Source organism: Syngnathus leptorhynchus, chromosome 5, assembly GCF_054491065.1.
Source record: "Syngnathus leptorhynchus isolate UIUO chromosome 5, UIUO_Slep, whole genome shotgun sequence".
In the NCBI taxonomy this organism is placed as follows: domain Eukaryota; kingdom Metazoa; phylum Chordata; class Actinopteri; order Syngnathiformes; family Syngnathidae; genus Syngnathus; species Syngnathus leptorhynchus.
The window spans coordinates 9297688-9316123 of NC_141199.1; the positions used below are offsets into that span (position 1 = coordinate 9297688).

The following is an 18436-nucleotide window of genomic DNA, read 5'->3' on the forward strand; positions in this document are numbered from 1 at the left end:
TTTGATCAAAACTACTGCTTGAAAATACCACACACATAACTAAACCAAATTAGACAAAAAATATATCATCTATACCCACATAAACACGGAAATTGAATGTAACAACTTCATATTAAAACCAAAGAGACATCTCAAATATCTTTTACACATCACTACTGGCAAAGTCGTTCAAGTCGCAGCATAGTGTAGCGCCACTTTCTTCGCAGCTTGCTTGTACTTTGCACTGCCATGTGGTAGAAGTCACTCAGCCATCTGATGAACACATGTCACACACTGATGCTCAGCCACACGTCCAGAGAATTGAGTACCAGCATGGTAGCATGCAGTCACTACATTACAACTTCACACAATATGTTGTTTTTGTTTTTGTTTTGCCGGGGGGCAGTCAAGCGCCACATTTGTGACTTTAACACGACAATTTCATTCCTCAATGCATAATATACCTTCAAGTGGCAGTGTATAGAATGTTTTGATTTTTCATTTAAAAAACACTCTTAATTTCCGTAACATGCAAAAATTATGTTCTATGACATTAATGCACTTTTTTTTTTTTCATGTAATCCGAAAGCTAGTGATCGCTTCACCTTCCAGGACATGTCTGACCTGACCGGCATCTTTCTGCTATAGATCGCCACTTGCTGGACTACAGAATGTGTAACAAATGCGCTTTTTGTCACTTGAGGGAATACTAGAAGTCATCTGTGATGACATTTTGCTTGCTGAAGAAATGGGTGCTCGGTTGGCGGCGTGTGCACACACTTCAAAGTTGTAAATCCACCACTAGATGGCACTAAATCACCCTTTTAGAGAGACAAGTGAAAGGGTTAAAATAATCCCCCCGGGTTTGGGAATGTGCCAGACTCGCGACACTTGCAGTCACGTGCTGATTGTGCCGTAAACAGACTATTTTAAGCTAACTCAATAGTGAGCATTTACCAACAACTCAGACGTATGGAACATCTAATCCAACCACGAGTGTCATTACAATGAAAATCAATGAATACTATGTACGTGTTTCTCGTTTCTTTTCGCTAAGTTAACGGAAACATCTTGGTTCTCGTGATCACGCATTTCTAGAGGGAAGGGACAAGAAGAGTCCGTAAAAGGTGTTGGCATTGAGCTTTAAAGTAGAACTAGAACCGATGTCCTAACTTGGAGAGCAGAGCCACTAGGATGCCACAGCGACTTTTGCGTAAAACTAAAAGTGACTAGGACTCTGGTAATCATGACATCCCTAACTAAATATTACACAACACCTCGAGTCCCACACCCTGCGGCGCTGGAGCTCCAGAGAGGGTGACTTCAACGCTCCCAAAAAACAAAAGTTAAATGCTAGGAAATGAGACAGGGTCACACATAGTTTAGGGCTATTGTAATGTGAGCAAGCTCACGCACACAAGCACAATGGAGCCTGGCCGTGATAAATGAATGGCCTGTTGCTTTTCCAATGCCTCTCGCACGCAGAGTGTGATTGGCTGGAGTAGCCCAAGATAAGCAAAATATTAGCTGTGAGTATCTCTGTTGCCTATTCAAAGTAAAGGCCTGACGTTTACTTCAAGTAATCCACGTGTATGTTCACAGTGGAAGACAGCGAGTGAAGAACATGTAAGTACCAGGCAGCACCTCTCCTGATGATCCGATGGGTATTTTCCCATTTTTCCTGGAGTATTTTTCACATTTCCTCCCCTAGGGAACATTTAATGAATGTTAATCAGCATTTTCAGAAGAATTTGACAGGTTAGTAAATAAAAAATGATAATTTTTCGCAGACTCCGAGATATTCTTGGCCACCCCACGGCCCCCACAAGGAAAGAAAGAAAAAAATCCTAGCTCCGCCAGTGTTTGGGTGGAACAACCACGATCGTCTTTGCACCTCCACGATGTGTCACACATTGGGTTGTCTGGTTTCACACTGCAAGTGTCGAATTCCAATTTAAAGCATATGTGGTCTAACTGAATAAGTGCAGATGATGTCAAATTGGCCAGGGCGATCACAGATTACCGCTGTGAAGTGAGATCTTCTACTTCTGTAACCAACACCTTTCCCTCCCTCCGCCAGGGTCCTGATTTTAAAATCACCCCATTCACCACGACCCTGAATGCTTTGAAACGTCCCCCGTTTATGAGGAATTTCTTGGGAAAAGGGCTCATTTGCATGAGACCGATCACAGCCACTCTTTTAAACACACAAATGTCAGGTGAATGGAACCAGTACACAATCAGAATATTTATATTATTTTAATTGCAAAAGAGGAAAGAGGGGGGAAATGAGCAGACAGGCCAGAGATGGTTGGAGCAGTTGGAGTTTCTCATTTGAGCGTAAAACAGACACATAAAATCCGCCACGTGCATGACAACACACACACTTGCTCACTGCAGCTGCTGTGGTGGGTTGCAACACCTTTCTTTTGCTGAGCTTTGTCTCTCTGTTCGAGATATTCCATTAAGTGCATTAAAGGGGGAAAGGGGGAGGGTTAAGACTCGAGTATGCTGTGAAACCCCGCTCGAACAAGCTTGGGCTGGACTGAGAGAACAAACCTCGAGGTTAATCATCTATATGTTGTGTACAGTTCTCTAGAAGCCAACTGTCTGATTTTATAGGTGCACTGCCTGGCTTACACACAGCATTTGACGATTATCTTTGATGAGATGTTTACATTATATTAAAAAAAACATATGTGGCATTTTTTGGGGGGGATTGAAATAAATGATAAGAGCCATAAATTAGAGCAACAACGTATAGCAAGTAGAGACAGGCGTGGAAAACTGGTTGACAATCTGCCCTGTGATTGAAGGAATCGATTCTCTAAGCAAACATACAGCAATGTGATACGTGGGAGTGAACAAGCATCATTCATGCCCCTGAGCAAGGCACGTCCTTTCCCAATTGTTTCCAACAAAGTGGCCCAGTGCTCCAGTGTCAAAATGGTGTGTGTGTATACATATAGATACATATTTGGTAGCATTGCATGTAAATCAGTCACTTTGTCCGTCATCATTAGTGCGAAGAGTCTCGTGAGTTCTTTACAGTTATTCTAACCAATCTTAAATGGCTAAATTACAGTTTGTCACTACTATTTTGAGATCATCAGTGAAACAATGTTTACAAGGGTAACAGTCAGTCTGTCATTATCGACGGGAGGTCTGTCAGTCCCTCACTGACGGACTCTCGGCTGATGAAAAATTTTGAAATGCTGACAGAACACACGTAGAAGGAAGCCATTTTCAGCCGTCACCCAAACCGTCACTAACCCAAAAGTAAAGCTAGACGAGTTTTTGCGGTGCGCTGAAGTGCGTTAGAAATTTCTGCGTGAGCGCGTTGCATCGTAACCTGCTGACTTTCGGAATAGTATCAATCACGACTCTTTTATAAACGTCTGCATTGACCCTTTTGCCAATACGCGGCAGCTACGACCAGATGCTATTAGGAACTATGTCCAGTGCTAATCAGCTAAACCATAACATTTGAGTCTTAGCTGTAGACACTGCGGCTTTATTCTCTACAGGCTCCCTTCTCTTGCAGTGGTTTAGTATTCACGCAACCCTCAGTCCCTCTCAAATAAAAAGTCATTGGTTCTCTTTATTGTGAACCAAATCCTTATCAAAATAAAGTACATCATAAAAAGAATCTCCTCCTCCTCCTCCAATGTTGCTCTATGTTAGCATCTCCATAGTATATAGCCGGAAGAATAACAACATATGGGCCTAGATCTCAAATCCATCAGATTGGTGCTTCAACGCAAACATTCTATCTACATATACGTACCACCGTGCTGCCCGAGATTCAGTAGGTTTGCCTGAAAAGTGCACAAACTCTCGGCAGTTACCCAGCATCCCATTTTTCCAAAACTGCCCATGCGAGACACTCATTCTATACACAATCCATTTGTGGGTGCAATGACTGTAAACCAAGTCCCAGTGACGGACGGTAGTCACAAAGCAATGGCTTTTATGACCCTCAGCTGGAGGAAACACCCCAGAGTGATGACAACGAATGTTAGTTTGGTTTTGACCATAAAACTAATAAAGCTACGCAGGCTGACGTCACAGGAAAACCCTTAGTGTGAGGGAGGAGATCTGCTGGACAAAATGCGGTGGTGGACAGAGATGATGGTCGCCACGTCATTTTTCGGACGACGAGTAGGTCTCAGGTGCAACTTGTGTATGTTAAAATTGGAACTTGGCACCTAAAATTCCCCATTCCTAACCATGATGTTGACTTTCTTTAGGCAAACCCATTTTCTGCAGTTAACACAGGGTGGATTCTGAAACAACTCTGCGAATGTGTGTCAACTTATGAGTTTGACATACTTGGAACAGAGCTCGTGTTCTTGAAAAGACAAAAATCTAAACCGACCAGAGGATTGCATTCCAACCACCTACTACCATCCGCTTTGTTTTCTCTAAGAGGTCGAACTGGAAGGAGCAGTCATGCTTGGACTATGTCATCACCACTTGTGTCTACACTTGCTATTTTTATGACACACAGTTGAGTGTAACAAACACCAACACTCAAAAGTAATTTGGAAGAATTACAAGCAAGTCCACGATCACAAAAATAATAGTGGAATGGTGATTTATGACTTTGGATATTATGGCGAATAAAAGTGTGAATTTCAGATGTTGAGTCGTCGGCTGATACAAGGCCCTTTTGTACAAAGGGGCTGCTGACATTTGCATTCAAAATAAAACGTAGAGCTGTGATTTATTGCAGCAATACTAAAACCATCATTTTGGTAATTATCATTATGATATGACATTTTCGCACATTGTCATGTCTAGGATTATTATAGATCTTATCGTCGTGATTAAGATTCGAGACGATCAGCAGGCTTTAGTGCCTGCAAGAGATTCTGAGCTCTGGCCACACACACTAAGGAGAGGCTCATCACACCATGTCGCTTCTCACTTTAGTTATCCGATTTTGCATTAGGTATCGGAATTCAGTAATCGGCAACTAATCGATTATTTTAAGAATCGATAAATCACAACTATTGTAGAACAAAAATGTCTAAAAACTCAACCTCTCAACAATAATTACTCGGATTTCTGTAGCATACAAGATGAATGAATATAATAATAAATGGAATAAATCAATTGCAAGAAATCTTTAGATTGCTATATCATATTCACTGGCGAATGGAGAGTAAAGTCTCAAAGCTGAAGCAATCAAACCTTGTGTTTTCCCAAAACGGGGTAGTTTGGGGAATGTTTTCAACTGCTAGATTGTCTGTCGCAAGAGTACTTACACCTCTTTTATTCCTTTTTTTATTTCTCATTTCATTTGATAATTTAACATTAAAACATTTCCTCAGGGGGAAATAGTTGCTAATGCTGACTGGATGCGGCATCGCCCAAGAAAATGTTCCGCCAAGTGCCACTGGTTCGCAACGAACCATTCTTAGTGGGTTCTACACTGGGGGTTTTATCTTGTCATTTCCCTCTCCACAGTAAGGTCGGAGACTTAGAGAACAGAGTTAATAACACATTAGCAGGACAAAATTTCGCAGACTCCTGGGATGAAACTCAGCTACTGCAGCTGAGACCCACTTCACACACTCTACTGGTGTATACATAGACCTCGGTGTCATGAAGCATTAGGGGGACCAAAGTCGGGATAAAAAGCAGACAACCTCTTTGGGGTATTTAAGAGCAATGTTTGCTCCAAACGTCTGTAGCATGCAGGGTGACGACTGCCTCCACTCACTCCTGGAGAGGTGAATTACACTACAGGATTCATACAAAAGCTGAATTATCCACACAGTTAGAACTTTGCAAAGGCGTATTATTGTTTTAGTTCATTCATGAAATATTTAGTACATTTATATATGTTCATATGTGTTTTGCTTGGTTTGTTTTAAGATATAGTATGTTTATTTGAAGCAGTTCATAAGCCAGGACTATACGTAGTTGTGTTAACAGGAGCGTGCTTTTGTTTTGTTTGCTTTGGAATCCTTTTTGGATATAAATAACCCCCTAATGTAATATTTTATGTGTATTATAGAAAAACCAAGGAGGTATGACCAATTGTTGTACTTTTTCACCCTACCTTTGAACATGTAATTTTTTTCTAAGAAAAGAAAAGGCAGCAACAGTGTTCAATCAGTAGATCCTAGTGATGGGAAAATGAAGCTTCAAATTGGTTTCATGAAACATTTGTTGTATTTTTTTACTTTTCTCAATGGTTGGTTTAAATAAAGGGGTTTAAGAAATGCGCAAAGTTGAATATAACGCCATCTAGAAGAGTAAAAAATACAATAGTTGGTTGATGAAGCAAATTTCATTACATTTCTTCAAAGATTTTAGCCTTATTTTGTAATGTGTTTGTACAAATCAATCAAATAATAAATCAACATGTAATTCTTGTGCTGTTCGTCAAAAGACCATCACCAAGTGTCCTTTAAAATAAATAAAGTTAGATAGCTGTGAATGTGACAAAGTACAGATCCAGACTTGGATATTTATATATCGTCTCCAAGTCATCATTTATGAGAATGATCGAAGCTGACCCACAAAAAAAATGCAGCTATGCGGTAAATGGCTTGACTGTTTTAAGTTGACAGATCTGTACTACTCGTTTCGTCAGAAAAGCATCTATAGCTACATGGTGGCTCAAAACAGTCCCATAGGGGCCCCGTCCGTCACTTCTGCCTTCTATCTTAGTATTTGTGCAACGTAGACAGCGACACGCTGGGCGACGGCAGAGTTGGAGCACTTTTAGGCCAGTTTACTTTCTCAGAATGGTACTGGTGCCGGTGCTTGCAAGTCTACCCACAAACGTCATCTCTCAGGATTTTTTGGGTAATGATGCATCTGTACGCCTTCTCTGGGATGAGTGGAACAACCTACACTCACACAACAAACCATTTTGGCAAAAATCCCTTTAAAAGCCTAAAAATAGACTTGGGCAAATGTAAAGCATGCTTATATATAAGGTTGACAACGAGCTGCCCATGAAAAAAAAAAAAACCCAAAAAACAATGATAAAGAAACACAGGAGTTTCGAGCCATTGTTTCCTTTGAGCATCACAGCACAAGATTTCACACATAAATGAGTTTAAGAGTATATCCACAAAGGGCATTTAATTGATTTATTTTTACATTTCGTACACCAAAAAAAAAACAAAAAAAACACACACATTTTGGGATCATGAATAAGGTCCTTTTTGAAACTGGGTCCCAGAGTGAATACTCTTTAAATTGCAGCATTCACAAGACATAAAGATCTTCTCTGAAGTGATGGAGCGATTACTCCCAGTTCAACAACAATCGTAAATCACCATTACAGATGTTCATTACCTTGGTGTTGATTCCAAAGCCAAAGTTGTACTTCTTAGTCACTCCACACAAAGGTTTTTCTAGTCCGCTTCGCATTCCCCACCATTATTGTACGATTAAACGACATAGGCATCGTCCTTTTGGTCAAATACTGTGGCAGCATTACTAAATTGCATACTTCATGCCTGGCATACATCCCACAGCAATTCCAGTGTCTTGAGAGGACACACAGCAGAAAGCAATTCTATTTTTATGTGAAACATTTAAAAACAAAGATACGTTCCTTCCCCGTGTAGCAATGGCCTGGGTGGAAAAAGATGAGTAAACTCAAACAAGATCATTATTTCGACATATATCATTTGCATCGTGAGTCTTTTCTCATGTAAAATATGAGCCTTAACTAAATAAAGGTTGGAAAACTGGTGTATGGCTACTGTGCTCTCTATCATCTAATTACAAGACATCCTTCACACACTCCTCCACGATCGGAGGCCATCTGAGGTCTCAGGTGATGACCAAAATATCTGGCAGGTGCAAAATGCAACATCACGCAGAGCACCATTTTAGAGCTGTACACATAAGCAACGCACAGCGTGGATCTAAAACAACAAGCCAATACCGTCAGATAAAACTGATCAACTCATCAATTATCTTAACAGACACCCTGATTGGATGCGAAGCATATCAGTACAATAATAATACACCCCCTCCTCACCTCCTCCTGTGATGCACACCCACTCAGGGCCCTCTCTCGCTCTCTGCCATCTTCTGCAAACAGATGCACTCTCGCCTGTGATCCACCACCTGCAGGTGAGATCCTACAGGAGGATCACCTGCGTACGGAGTACCCCTGCAAGCACCGGCTGAACATCTGGGCCTTCTCTAGCCCCCCCAGATGCCTTCCAACCTACACTTCAGGCAGTCAATTAAAGTGGCATACCTCTGCGTCAAATAGTACCAATCAGCTGATAAGCGTCACACAAGCAGGTATGCGGATGGATTGGTTCAAGCCTCCTAACGAGTATGTCAACACTCATGATAACATATATGCACGGTCAGATGTAAATACACATTGGGGGGGGCAAGGGGGGGGGCAGCCATTGGTGCTTGTGTGGAAAAATGCGCTCGGGCCGCTGCAATGCACCGATGCTGCAAACACTCCCTGCCTTGTTCACCCCCCCCCCAGTCAACAGGGCCTAAATCTGTCCGCTTATTATGGCTTTTGTTAAAGGTGACAATAACTGATTTCAGGCAATTATTGTAAGGACATCACGGAACTAGCAGGTATGGATATCAAAGGAGGACATGGACCAAAGAGGAACCCGGGCTCGTCCTCGACTACAAGGCTCAGCTGAAAAAATGAAAAAAATAGATATTGTCGCGCTTACCTTCTCTCGCCTTGAGGAGAACCGTGTTGGCCACGATATTTTCAATCTCCATTGTCACGGTGTAGTTCCCGAACAGTCGCGATACATTTCACTCAGCGGGGGGAAAAGACGTTTGGGTTTTTTTTTTTAACTCGCTGGATCAAACGTGCGGACGGCTGCAAGGCAGCAGCACGCGCACGGGGAGGAGACCGGGCTGCTCGTGCATAGTAGCTAGCTTAATGGTGCTTGTCTTTTCTCTCCATTACAACATGCTTGGGAAGCTATGGACGATTACCACGGGCTTGTTAGCATTCACAGCCTACCTCTCTTTCCTTCTCTCCGCCTGCCTGCCTGCCTTCCTTCCTGCTTTGGCTCTTTTCTCCTCCCTCTCCTTCATCCTCCACCCTCCTCCTCTTTGCCCCTCCTCTCCCCAACAATGCAAAAGAGCACGATTCCGTTTTCACTTCATTGAGTTGTCACATTGGTAGTCAATAATTTACTCATCCTATAAAATTTCCCCATAAAAATTTGTTCCAGCCCCAAAAGCAATTTTTGCCATATAAGGGGTAAAATAATGCTCAAAGGAAAAATAAACAAACAAACATACGCGATTTGAAAGAAATAAGCTGTTTTTTTTTCAAAAAAGTTAAACCGAAAGTTACAATCTGTGATGTGTGTTGGCGTGTGGCTTTAAGGGGCGTGGTCTCTAGTGAGCAGCATCAGGAGCTCTGACACCAGCTCAGAATGACCATTTACCAGGTCTTCATGCTCCTCGTGTTTTCAGCGGCGCGTCCCTAGTGAGGAGAAAGAATGGTTGAATTATTATTGACAAACGAAGCTGTTGAATAAACCGTATTCGTATTGAAAAGTAAAATGATCAACATCCCCGCGATAGGTACTATACATTGTTCATTGAGCCTGGGGGCGGGGGGGAGACAATCTACAAATGCGTGAATCCCGATTTGCTAAAACATATGTGCGGGGTCCACTGCAGTGTGCACAGGAAGTGTGCAAAAAATGGGTTTTGACCCAGCAGTCGTGTGTGCGTGCGTGCGTCCGTGCGTGCGTGCGTGTGAAACAGAGAGAGAGAGAGAGAGAGAGAGAGAGAGAGAGAGAGAGAGAGAGAGAGAGAGAGAGAGAGAGAGAGAGAGAGAGAGAGAGAGAGAGAGAGAGAGAGAGAGAGAGAGAGAGAGAGCATAAAGATTACGTGATCTTTGTTCATTCTAGTCTACCGCAACGTTGGTCCATATTAACCTTGATTCAATGCTACCATCTAGTGGTAATTATTCAAAAATGAAACAGGAGCCCTACGTCACACATTCAGGGAAACGGTTTCACTGAAGTGAGTGAACTGGAGCCTATCCCAGTTGACATATAAAAAAATACTCATGCTCACATTCACACCTTAGTAAAATGTAGTCTTCCATTTACCCAACGTCTTTTTGATTGTGGGAGAAAGTGAAAGTCAAACATGGGGAGAACATGAAAATTCCACACAAAAAGGTCGCAGCCCGGATTTAAATCCCCAACGTCAAAGCTGTGATGTAGACTCACTCATTTCCTGTAACAATAAAACGAGCTAATAATATTTGCTAACGCTGAACGATATGTTCTAACACTGCAGCTCCGCTTACCTTCTGGTTTTGATATGAAGGCAGCCTCTTCAATTCTACTCGTGTGGCTGAGAGGTTTGGTTTGGGGGATTGTTATTGCATGAATTAACAGCTGCCTCACCTGTATATTTTCTCATTATGTTCTCCTTGTCCATTTGCCATGCAAACACTTTAAAACGATTTTTAAAAGCAATAACAAAAAGGGAGACGAGAGTGTAAGATTCAAATGTGACACTAGATGGTGCTAGAGGCTAATACAAGCAGTTTTGTGGCTACTTGAACTAACCTGTAAGTACTGTATTGAAACAGTTTGGCCACGCAACATATGTTTTCGCTGTTTTCTAAAATCGCACATCGTTGTGATCACTGTATTATAACATTGATTTACTTCCGCATTTACAGAGAATTAGCGTTATTTGCACACTTCCTGTATGCGTGTGTGTGTGTGTGAGTGTGAGTGTGTTTTTGTTCACGTGACATGCAGCAAGCCTCTGACTAGAGGCAAGTTGCAGAGGAGAACAACAAGAGAAGACTTCCAAAAGAACTCAGACGTCTAACCAAACGCTGACAACCAAACAGGATGTTTTCTCTCGGGGAGAAGATGGAGTTTCTCATTGCAAATCCCTTTTCGACACCTGTTGGTCAGAGAATCGGTGAGTTGCACATAGATAGCTGCAGTTTAGTCACAGTTCCCCCCGAGTGTTGTTTTTGTATTTTTCACCATCAGATTCGGTTTCGAAATGTATCATAAATTTGGTAGCGGACGTCAAGTTAGGAGGAAGCTAATCCCACCATTGAAGCAGGCGTTTAGTCCTATAATCTTCCGACTCATTGGCTGACTGGTGTTAAGTGGCGACTCAATCTACCAATGAGTGTCAAAGAAAAGCGCAAAAGGATTTGATTCAGATCCTCTGACAGCAGGTTGCAGTTTACTTCTGCTGCTACATAACAATCAATTTACTGTGTTAAATGCATTTATCAAAAAGCCAACAACAGTTGAAGAGCTGCTCAGTATTGCAATACAGATGTGTCATCACCTGCATTATTTGGTGTGACCAACAGGGGGAGTCATATGTACTAATCAAGAAAAAGCAAAGCCGAACCCAGTCACAAACTATATACTTCATTAAATTAACCTTTTTTTTTGTACTACTCCTAAACTTAAGTGATCTGCATACTATGGCTTCAGAGAATAATATTGACAGTGACTGGACTAATCAATGTGTATCTGTCATGTGAATAAACAAACAAAAAGGTTTAATGGGTCGTTCCCATCTCTGGTCAGGGATTGTTTGTAGGAGGGCAAGGGGTGGGGTCCCAGCTCATTGTAGACATTGCGTAAGGGGTCTAAGTTCCTCTATTCTTTTCTACTTGCTATTTATATGAAATTTGCAGTAGTGATATATCATAAATTGCATGGTTAAAATATTCCTAGTGGATGATCTTTTATTATGTATTTGTAAAATATGAGTTAAGTAGCAAAATTCACCTGTCTTCATCCATCTCAGGGGGCAGCTTCCGTTGACTGAAAATGACTTTACAATTGCTCAAGTCTCAGGTTGACCCAAATAATTACAAAAGAAATTTTAGGGTTGACATTGTACCTTCTTGTAAAGTTTCTTAAGTTTGCTATCCAATTGTTAAACACAGTTGCAAATTAAAATGATGTTTACAATGAAATGTAAAGTGGCTGGCTTTTAAAGGCACTGTCCACTCACATATTGTAAGAAATCTGTGCTTTAGGTTATATCAAACAAACAAAAAAGACATTACAATTTTCATTGATTGCATCTTTTTTTTTTATCAATCAATCAATCAATCAATCAATCAATCAATCAATCAATCAATCAATCAATCCCTGAATGCCAGCAAATTTAGTGACAAAGTGTTGGAAGGCCCTGTCAGGCCCTCTTAGCCATTCCCACTTCTTAAGTCATTCGCTCCTTTTCTCACACGTAACTGTTAGTGCGGCTTCAGCTCCCTTCTGAGCCAAACACAAGCAGCTGACAGTCACATGAAATGCACAGAGCTGGAAAGTGGGAGTGGGGGTGGAGTAGATGGGATTGAAAAGCATAGGAAAGGAATTTGTAGCGGTTTATGAGCAACACGTGAGGGGTGGAGAAAATAAATAGTCAAAAGTTTGAGTTCACAATGTAACATGCTCACAAAAAAATTATGGGGAGATTTCTGTTGAATAAAATTCTGCATTAGGTTTCCACTTTCCGTTGTGTTTTAAGGCTCTTTCATTCTAATGTAACTATGGGATGACCTGCAAATGGCATTACATCTTCCTTTAATGAATCCTACCTACCCTGTAAACCTTTTTTTTTTTTATTACCAACTGACAGCAAATGCATTTTATGTAAATATCATGCAGCTGAATAGAAACATCTAGTTAGTCTTCATTTAAAAAATTCAGGACCTTTCATGTGTCAATCAGTTCTCTTATATATCCCTCCAGTAGTTCTCCACATTTTCCTCTCTATTTATTTTGTCAACAGAGCAAGCGACCAGCGGCTCTCGGCAGTCCGAGGACTGGGGACTTAACATGGAGATATGTGACATCATCAATGAGACGGACGAGGGGTATGTCTTCATGTCATTTGTTTTGCTTAGTTACATTAATTCAGTTGAAAGTGGTCTGTAGAAAAAGAACTAACTTTCTTCCACTTTCTAAACTACACTATTATGCTACATTTTTTTTTTGATGATGTTATTGTGATTCAACAAATGTAACAAACCGTTCCCAGCCAGCAATACAACATTTGTTAATAACAACCATGGTGGCACATGTATCATTACATCTTGGTGAAAATCTAAATAAACATGCAGGGAGCTATTACTGTCATTTAAATCATGATGGCGTCCTTCCATCATGACTTGGCCTGTTTCATGTTTGCCATCAATCTGAATCATAACTTTGCTTGGAAGTAGTGGGAGTGGATAGCTCATCTACCTCATCTACGGTTCCAAACGTATGAATGTTAATTCAATTAAAGAATCTAAATCATCCATAGGTGTGCACATGATTGTGAATGGCCGTTTTTTGATTTTTGCATAGTGACTGACTGGAAACCAGTTCCAGTCTCCAGTTTACTCGTGACCATAATGAGGACAAATGCGATAATTCTGCTATCATGGTCGTGTATCGTCCTCTGTGCCATAATAAACGAGCTTTTCTTTTGGTAGTTTAATTTTGGCATGTTGTCGCTCCTAAACACGATTTGATGTGCCATGTTCAGCTAGTAAAGCATTGTTTAATCCAATGTAAAACACAATTTATTTTCTTCAACAAACAAGGTAAATTATATTTAATTTTCTAGACCAAGAGATGCGGTCAAAGCCATTAAGAAGAGGATTGTGGGTAACAAGAATTTCAGAGAAATCATGTTGGCCCTGACTGTAAGTATCCAACCGTTCCGGTGTTTTCATGTTCTGTCTTTTGTTTTTATTTGTATTCTGCTGAGGTGTGTAGTATGCTTACACAAAATTAATTTTTTCTACGTGAGTGTTCCTTTGCTCTTCGGGACAACATTTGATTGCTCACTGTCACACAGGTTCTTGAGACATGCGTAAAGAATTGCGGCCATCGCTTCCACGTTTTTGTGGCGTCACAGGAGTTTGTTGAAGGAGTTCTGGTGCGAGCCATTTTGCCCAAATATAACCCGCCCACTGTTCTCCATGACAGGGTGCTCAGTCTCATACAGGTAATTTTAAATTTAGAGTTGTTGTTTTTTTTTTTCTTTTCGTATGGCTAATCGAGTTTTACATTTAATGTTCTTGTGAGGTTATACGTAATCTAACGTGATGAAATTTCGCTTAACTAAATGCTGCTTTACACTCAAATGTCTTTTTCTTGTAGGTTTTTTTTTCTGAGTGCAAGTTTTTGTTATGTCTTCCTGGAGCTCTACTTACTGAGGCTTCTCTGTGCTTTTCTCAGTCATGGGCCGACGCGTTCCGGACTTCCCCCTCCCTTGCGGGCGTGGTGTATGTTTACGATGACCTGAGGAGACGAGGGTTGGAGTTTCCCATGACAGACCTAGACGCTCTATCGCCCATTCACACTCCCATCAGGGTGAGAACTGTATGCAGGGTGAAAATAACTCTGATTGCCGTGAAACTCCACAAAGTCTGTACAGCGTATTCGTAGACTTTGGTGTAAAGTCAGCCATATTGTCTGCATTCTTTTTGTCTAAGTCTACATTCTTTGCTTTCAGACTGTGCCAGAAAATGAAATCCAACAAGTCACGGACGCTCCTCCCCGTCAGTCACAAGCACAAACTTCCTCTAGTTGTCCCACTACAAATTCTTCACCTGCATCCCAGTCCAGTGAGGGACCACCTGGCCTTTCTGCAGAACAGGTATCACCTCTGAAATAAGTAGAGAGGAAAAACAGGACTCCATTTTGCGTCGACGGATGTCTGTGCCAGTATTTAATTGTGATATATTGAGTAAGTGTGTTTGTTTTCATCCCATATTAGTTTTCTTCCCCGATTTTCCTCTTTAGAAAAACAAGTTGCAGCATGAACTTGCACTGGTAAAAGGAAATCTTACAGTCATGACTGAAATGCTGAATGAACTTAAACCTGGACAGAGCAAGCAGGATGATACAGAACTGCTGCAGGTGTGTGGGTTTGCATTTTTACTGGTTTAAATGTGAATATTTGCTGTAATTGTTGGGGAAAAAAATAGTCTTTATAGGCCCAAGGTATTATTCTGATTATTTTGTAATCAGTTTGTGACTGGTGTGTTATCTATGTATATAATTTCAAAGATAAAAACTGTTGATCATATTAAAAAAAGAACCAAATGGTTGTTCAAAAGTTCAAAATGTATGAACTAAAAACATATTTTTTTCAATGACACAATTCTATAGAATTTTCAATAGGATACTAAAATATTCAACAGCTGCAGCTCTACGTCCAAGCCCCCTAAGTTAAGAAAATTCTTGTTTCCTGTCCTTGGGAATTAACCTGCCAAAATTTGCTACTCAAAATTAGTAAATTGCCTCTCAAGTGAAACAACTGATTAGAAAATTGCTCCGCAAGAAAAATTATTTTAATTACTAACCCTAAGCAACAACATTTTATTCATCTCTTCGCTCTCCTCTGTCAAAGCAGCAACTCTACTCAGTGTGCAAGAACATGCAGACTCGAGTGGTGGAGCTCATCCCCCAGCTGATGGATGAAGGTCTCATTGAGGAGCTTCTTGTGGTTAATGATGATCTCAACAATGCTTTCATCCGTTATGAGAGGTAGTGTATGGACAACTCTGCTTTATTCAAAAGAAACAAGTGCTCATTCTGTATTTTAATCCTACTCGCCATTTTAGGTTTGACAGACTAAACAAGGCACAAATGACAAATACTGAACAAGTAAGATCTTTATTTCAATGGTGCACCGTTTTACATATTTAAGTCTTAAGCACATATTTATCATCTGCCCAGCAGAGTTCTGTCAGCCGCCCGAACCGTATCGACCTTAGCCCAGAGCAATCAATACTGAGCCAGCCTGCTGTCATCACAACGAACAATCAACCCGAAGTCAACACGTGCACCAATCAGAGGCAGACGGCCAACCACAGTAAGCGTCACCTTTTTTTGTCTCCTTTTCACAGCACAAAATTTTGCTTGAGGTGGAAGATGGTGTATTTCTGTCAGATTTTGTTGTGTAATGCAGGACGTGTAAAATAAACATCACACATCATGTTATAATCTATTTTCGGCTAATAATAATAATCCATTGGGTCACTATTTATGTTTGGCTCGTACAGTTGCTTTGAAAAATCTTCTGTCTTTTAGAAGATGAGGAAGAGTTTGATATGTTTGCTCAAACCCGAGGAAGCTCCTTAGCAGAGCTGAGAAAGAGGTGAGTGGTTATGGCGAGTGTGTGACAGCAGTATACACAGAATGTGGTCTTTTTGAAAGATTTTTAAATTGGGCTACATATAATGACATTTGAATTTGCAGTGATTAAATACAGTGAAATATCTAAGGTCAAGCACAATTTGGGACGCTGATTGTATTACTCCCGTGGAAAACGTTGGAACTCAAAATAATCCATCGCTGAGTTCAAAAGGCTGCCATCATTCAACATTAATTAACTATACAAGCAATGCGTTAAGAAGTATATATATATTTTTTTTTTAAGTTGAACATTTAAATATTGATAAAACATTGACAGCAATGTTTTTTCACACTCTTTAGGTTGCTCAGATTTTGAGGTTCCCGTTCATGATACATTTGTTTAATATGAGTTAAGCAGCAATATTTACTTGTTTTTATTTATCGCAGGGCAGCCATTTTAGCCACTTGCCGTCAACTGAAATTGAAAGTGAATTTTGTCTGTGTAATTCAAATTTCACAAACGAAACATTAATGTCTACTTGAGCTGCACTCATTTTGTGGTTGACTTCAACTTGAATGTGTTTGCAGTGTTAGGTATGAGGACCCTGGAGCTGTAGAGGGTCTTGCTGGGGCCCTCGACTCAAAGCTGCAAGTTACAGGAAATGTATGTATAAACCACTCCTATTAACACTTTTCAACAACAAATATTAATCAGAGCTAGCTGGCTTTAAATGTATTTTTGACACGGACTTAAAAAATGTCTTCATATTTTCCCACCTCCTTTTAGAGCAATTCCATAACCAATTGTTCAAAATTTATCTTCTTGCAATGTATGTTTTTTTGGTATTTTTTATTTTTTATTATTCTACTTTGCTTTTAAAAGTCTTAATTTCTGTCTTTTGTTTTTTGATGTCTTGAATTTGTTTGCCTTTTTAATATTTTATAATTATGTGTGTGAAATGCACCGTATAAACAAAGCTGTCTTGCCTTCAGTGAGTAAAATGTTAACGTCACTCTTTTTGTATTGCTTTTACTGTCAGACGGGGCAAGATAAAAACGCTCTACAGAACAATGTGGATAAATGGCTGGCTTGTAATATGGTGAGAATCTATTTCTTCAGACCAATACCATAACAAATATGTCAAATATAACATTATTGTTTTCCTTTGTTTGAAAATGCAGGAAGACCAATCTGCCGTCAGTGAGGGAGTCTCCAGTGAAGGTGCGTCATTTACTTTCTGTGTATAAATGGAATGTTTTCTTTCACTTCTCTCGAATATTTGTCTGTAACAGAGCAGAGGTTAATCTTTTATTGTCGTTTTCTAGAATTTGATAAGTTTTTGGATGGTCGGGCAAAGGAATCTGACCAAAGTAATCATACGACGTGTGGCACACTGCCTTCCTCTTCCAGACTGCCACCACAATCGACAAAGCAACAGGACAGTTCACATGACCATCTTTTTTCACTCTAGATTTGGAAGCCACGGAACAAGAGCAAATAGATGTGACTTTTTCTTTTTTTAATAAACAAGCACGTTATTACTGAAACGCGAGTCCAAATATAACGTTGCCTCGAGTGCCATGTTTTTCTGCTATACTAGTTCCACTAGGATGACAATGGCTGTGTGACATACAAACAAAACAAAAGACTAATGTGACACAGAGGACAAAAGACAATCTTGTTAACTGTTGGATCAGGAGAAATAAGTCTGTCTGGGTTATCCCTGTAGATACAGTACCATTGTAGAGTGTGCTTCAAATAAATAGTGTCAATACTTAATCCAGATCCGCTATAGTGTTACCCCCTCAAATGAGTTGGCTGTTGAAAAAAAAAAAAAACGTGAACTTAACAGTGTATATACAGTACACACCAAAACCTGCACTACATCATTGCTACTAAGACACTGCAGAAACGCAGTGATTCATGTTTGACTTTTTCTGTATAGATGAAAAATCACAATTGTATTTATGAAATGCTTTATGTTGATTCAAACATTCAATAAACATTTATTATTTGAAAAAGCATCATGTAAGCCTTTGGTTTGCCTTTGTTTTATATCGGGAAAAATAAATGGGTTGTATTTCTCCTTTTAGAAAAAAATATCTGTTATTCTTATTTGAATCCAAATTAGTTTCTCAATGAATAAATAAATAAATTCTCTTGGGGAGGTCAAGTCAAAAAAGAAATATAGTCAAACAAATGAGGTTTCTCAGGAGTGTATTGACCAATTTAATGTCAGACACTTTGTGACAACATGAGTAGACTGTTGCTATAGGATGCACAATATTCAGATTCAGACCTGGCTATCATAAATATATAATTTTGTACCAAT

The 18436-nt window shown here is 40.1% G+C and overlaps 2 protein-coding genes across 9 annotated transcripts in view; one reads left to right on the forward strand and one right to left on the reverse strand.

The window, feature by feature from the left end:
- The window catches only part of grk4 (G protein-coupled receptor kinase 4), a 33734-nt gene extending 24645 nt beyond the window's left edge, over nt 1-9089 (reverse strand). For both annotated transcript variants that reach the window (XM_085911791.1, XM_085911790.1), the window contains exon 1: nt 8667-9089. In XM_085911791.1, coding sequence (XP_085767917.1) covers nt 8667-8718 — 52 coding nt within the window. In that variant the 5' untranslated portion in view covers nt 8719-9089. The remainder of the gene's footprint in view (nt 1-8666) is intronic.
- Nucleotides 9090-10529: 1440 nt separating this feature from the next.
- LOC147056752 (target of Myb1 membrane trafficking protein) lies at nt 10530-17624 on the forward strand. Of its 7 annotated transcripts, XM_085912897.1 has the most exons (16): nt 10530-10546; nt 10743-10911; nt 12760-12844; nt 13582-13660; nt 13816-13965; nt 14199-14333; nt 14476-14619; nt 14766-14882; nt 15376-15512; nt 15590-15632; nt 15705-15840; nt 16059-16125; nt 16692-16767; nt 17144-17203; nt 17286-17325; nt 17430-17624. In XM_085912897.1, exons 2-16 carry the CDS (start codon nt 10839-10841, stop codon nt 17573-17575), a joined length of 1488 nt encoding a protein of 495 aa, XP_085769023.1. In that variant the 5' UTR covers nt 10530-10546; nt 10743-10838; the 3' UTR covers nt 17576-17624. The 7 variants fall into 7 exon arrangements, with proteins under 7 accessions (XP_085769023.1, XP_085769026.1, XP_085769022.1 ...); XM_085912900.1 differs by lacking the exon at nt 10530-10546 and having other exon boundaries at nt 10606-10911; nt 16062-16125; XM_085912896.1 differs by lacking the exon at nt 10530-10546 and having other exon boundaries at nt 10612-10911.
- Nucleotides 17625-18436: the final 812 nt, after the last annotated feature.

Excerpts from the sequence above, each read along its gene's own strand:
- LOC147056752 (XM_085912897.1), top strand. The coding sequence starts at position 10,839 with ATGTTTTCTCTCGGGGAGAAGATGGAGTTTCTCATTGCAAATCCCTTT. Across the intron at positions 10,912-12,759 it reads ACCTGTTGGTCAGAGAATCG|AGCAAGCGACCAGCGGCTCT; the intron begins GTGAGTTGCACA and ends TTTTGTCAACAG. Across the intron at positions 16,126-16,691 it reads TTAGCAGAGCTGAGAAAGAG|TGTTAGGTATGAGGACCCTG; the intron begins GTGAGTGGTTAT and ends ATGTGTTTGCAG.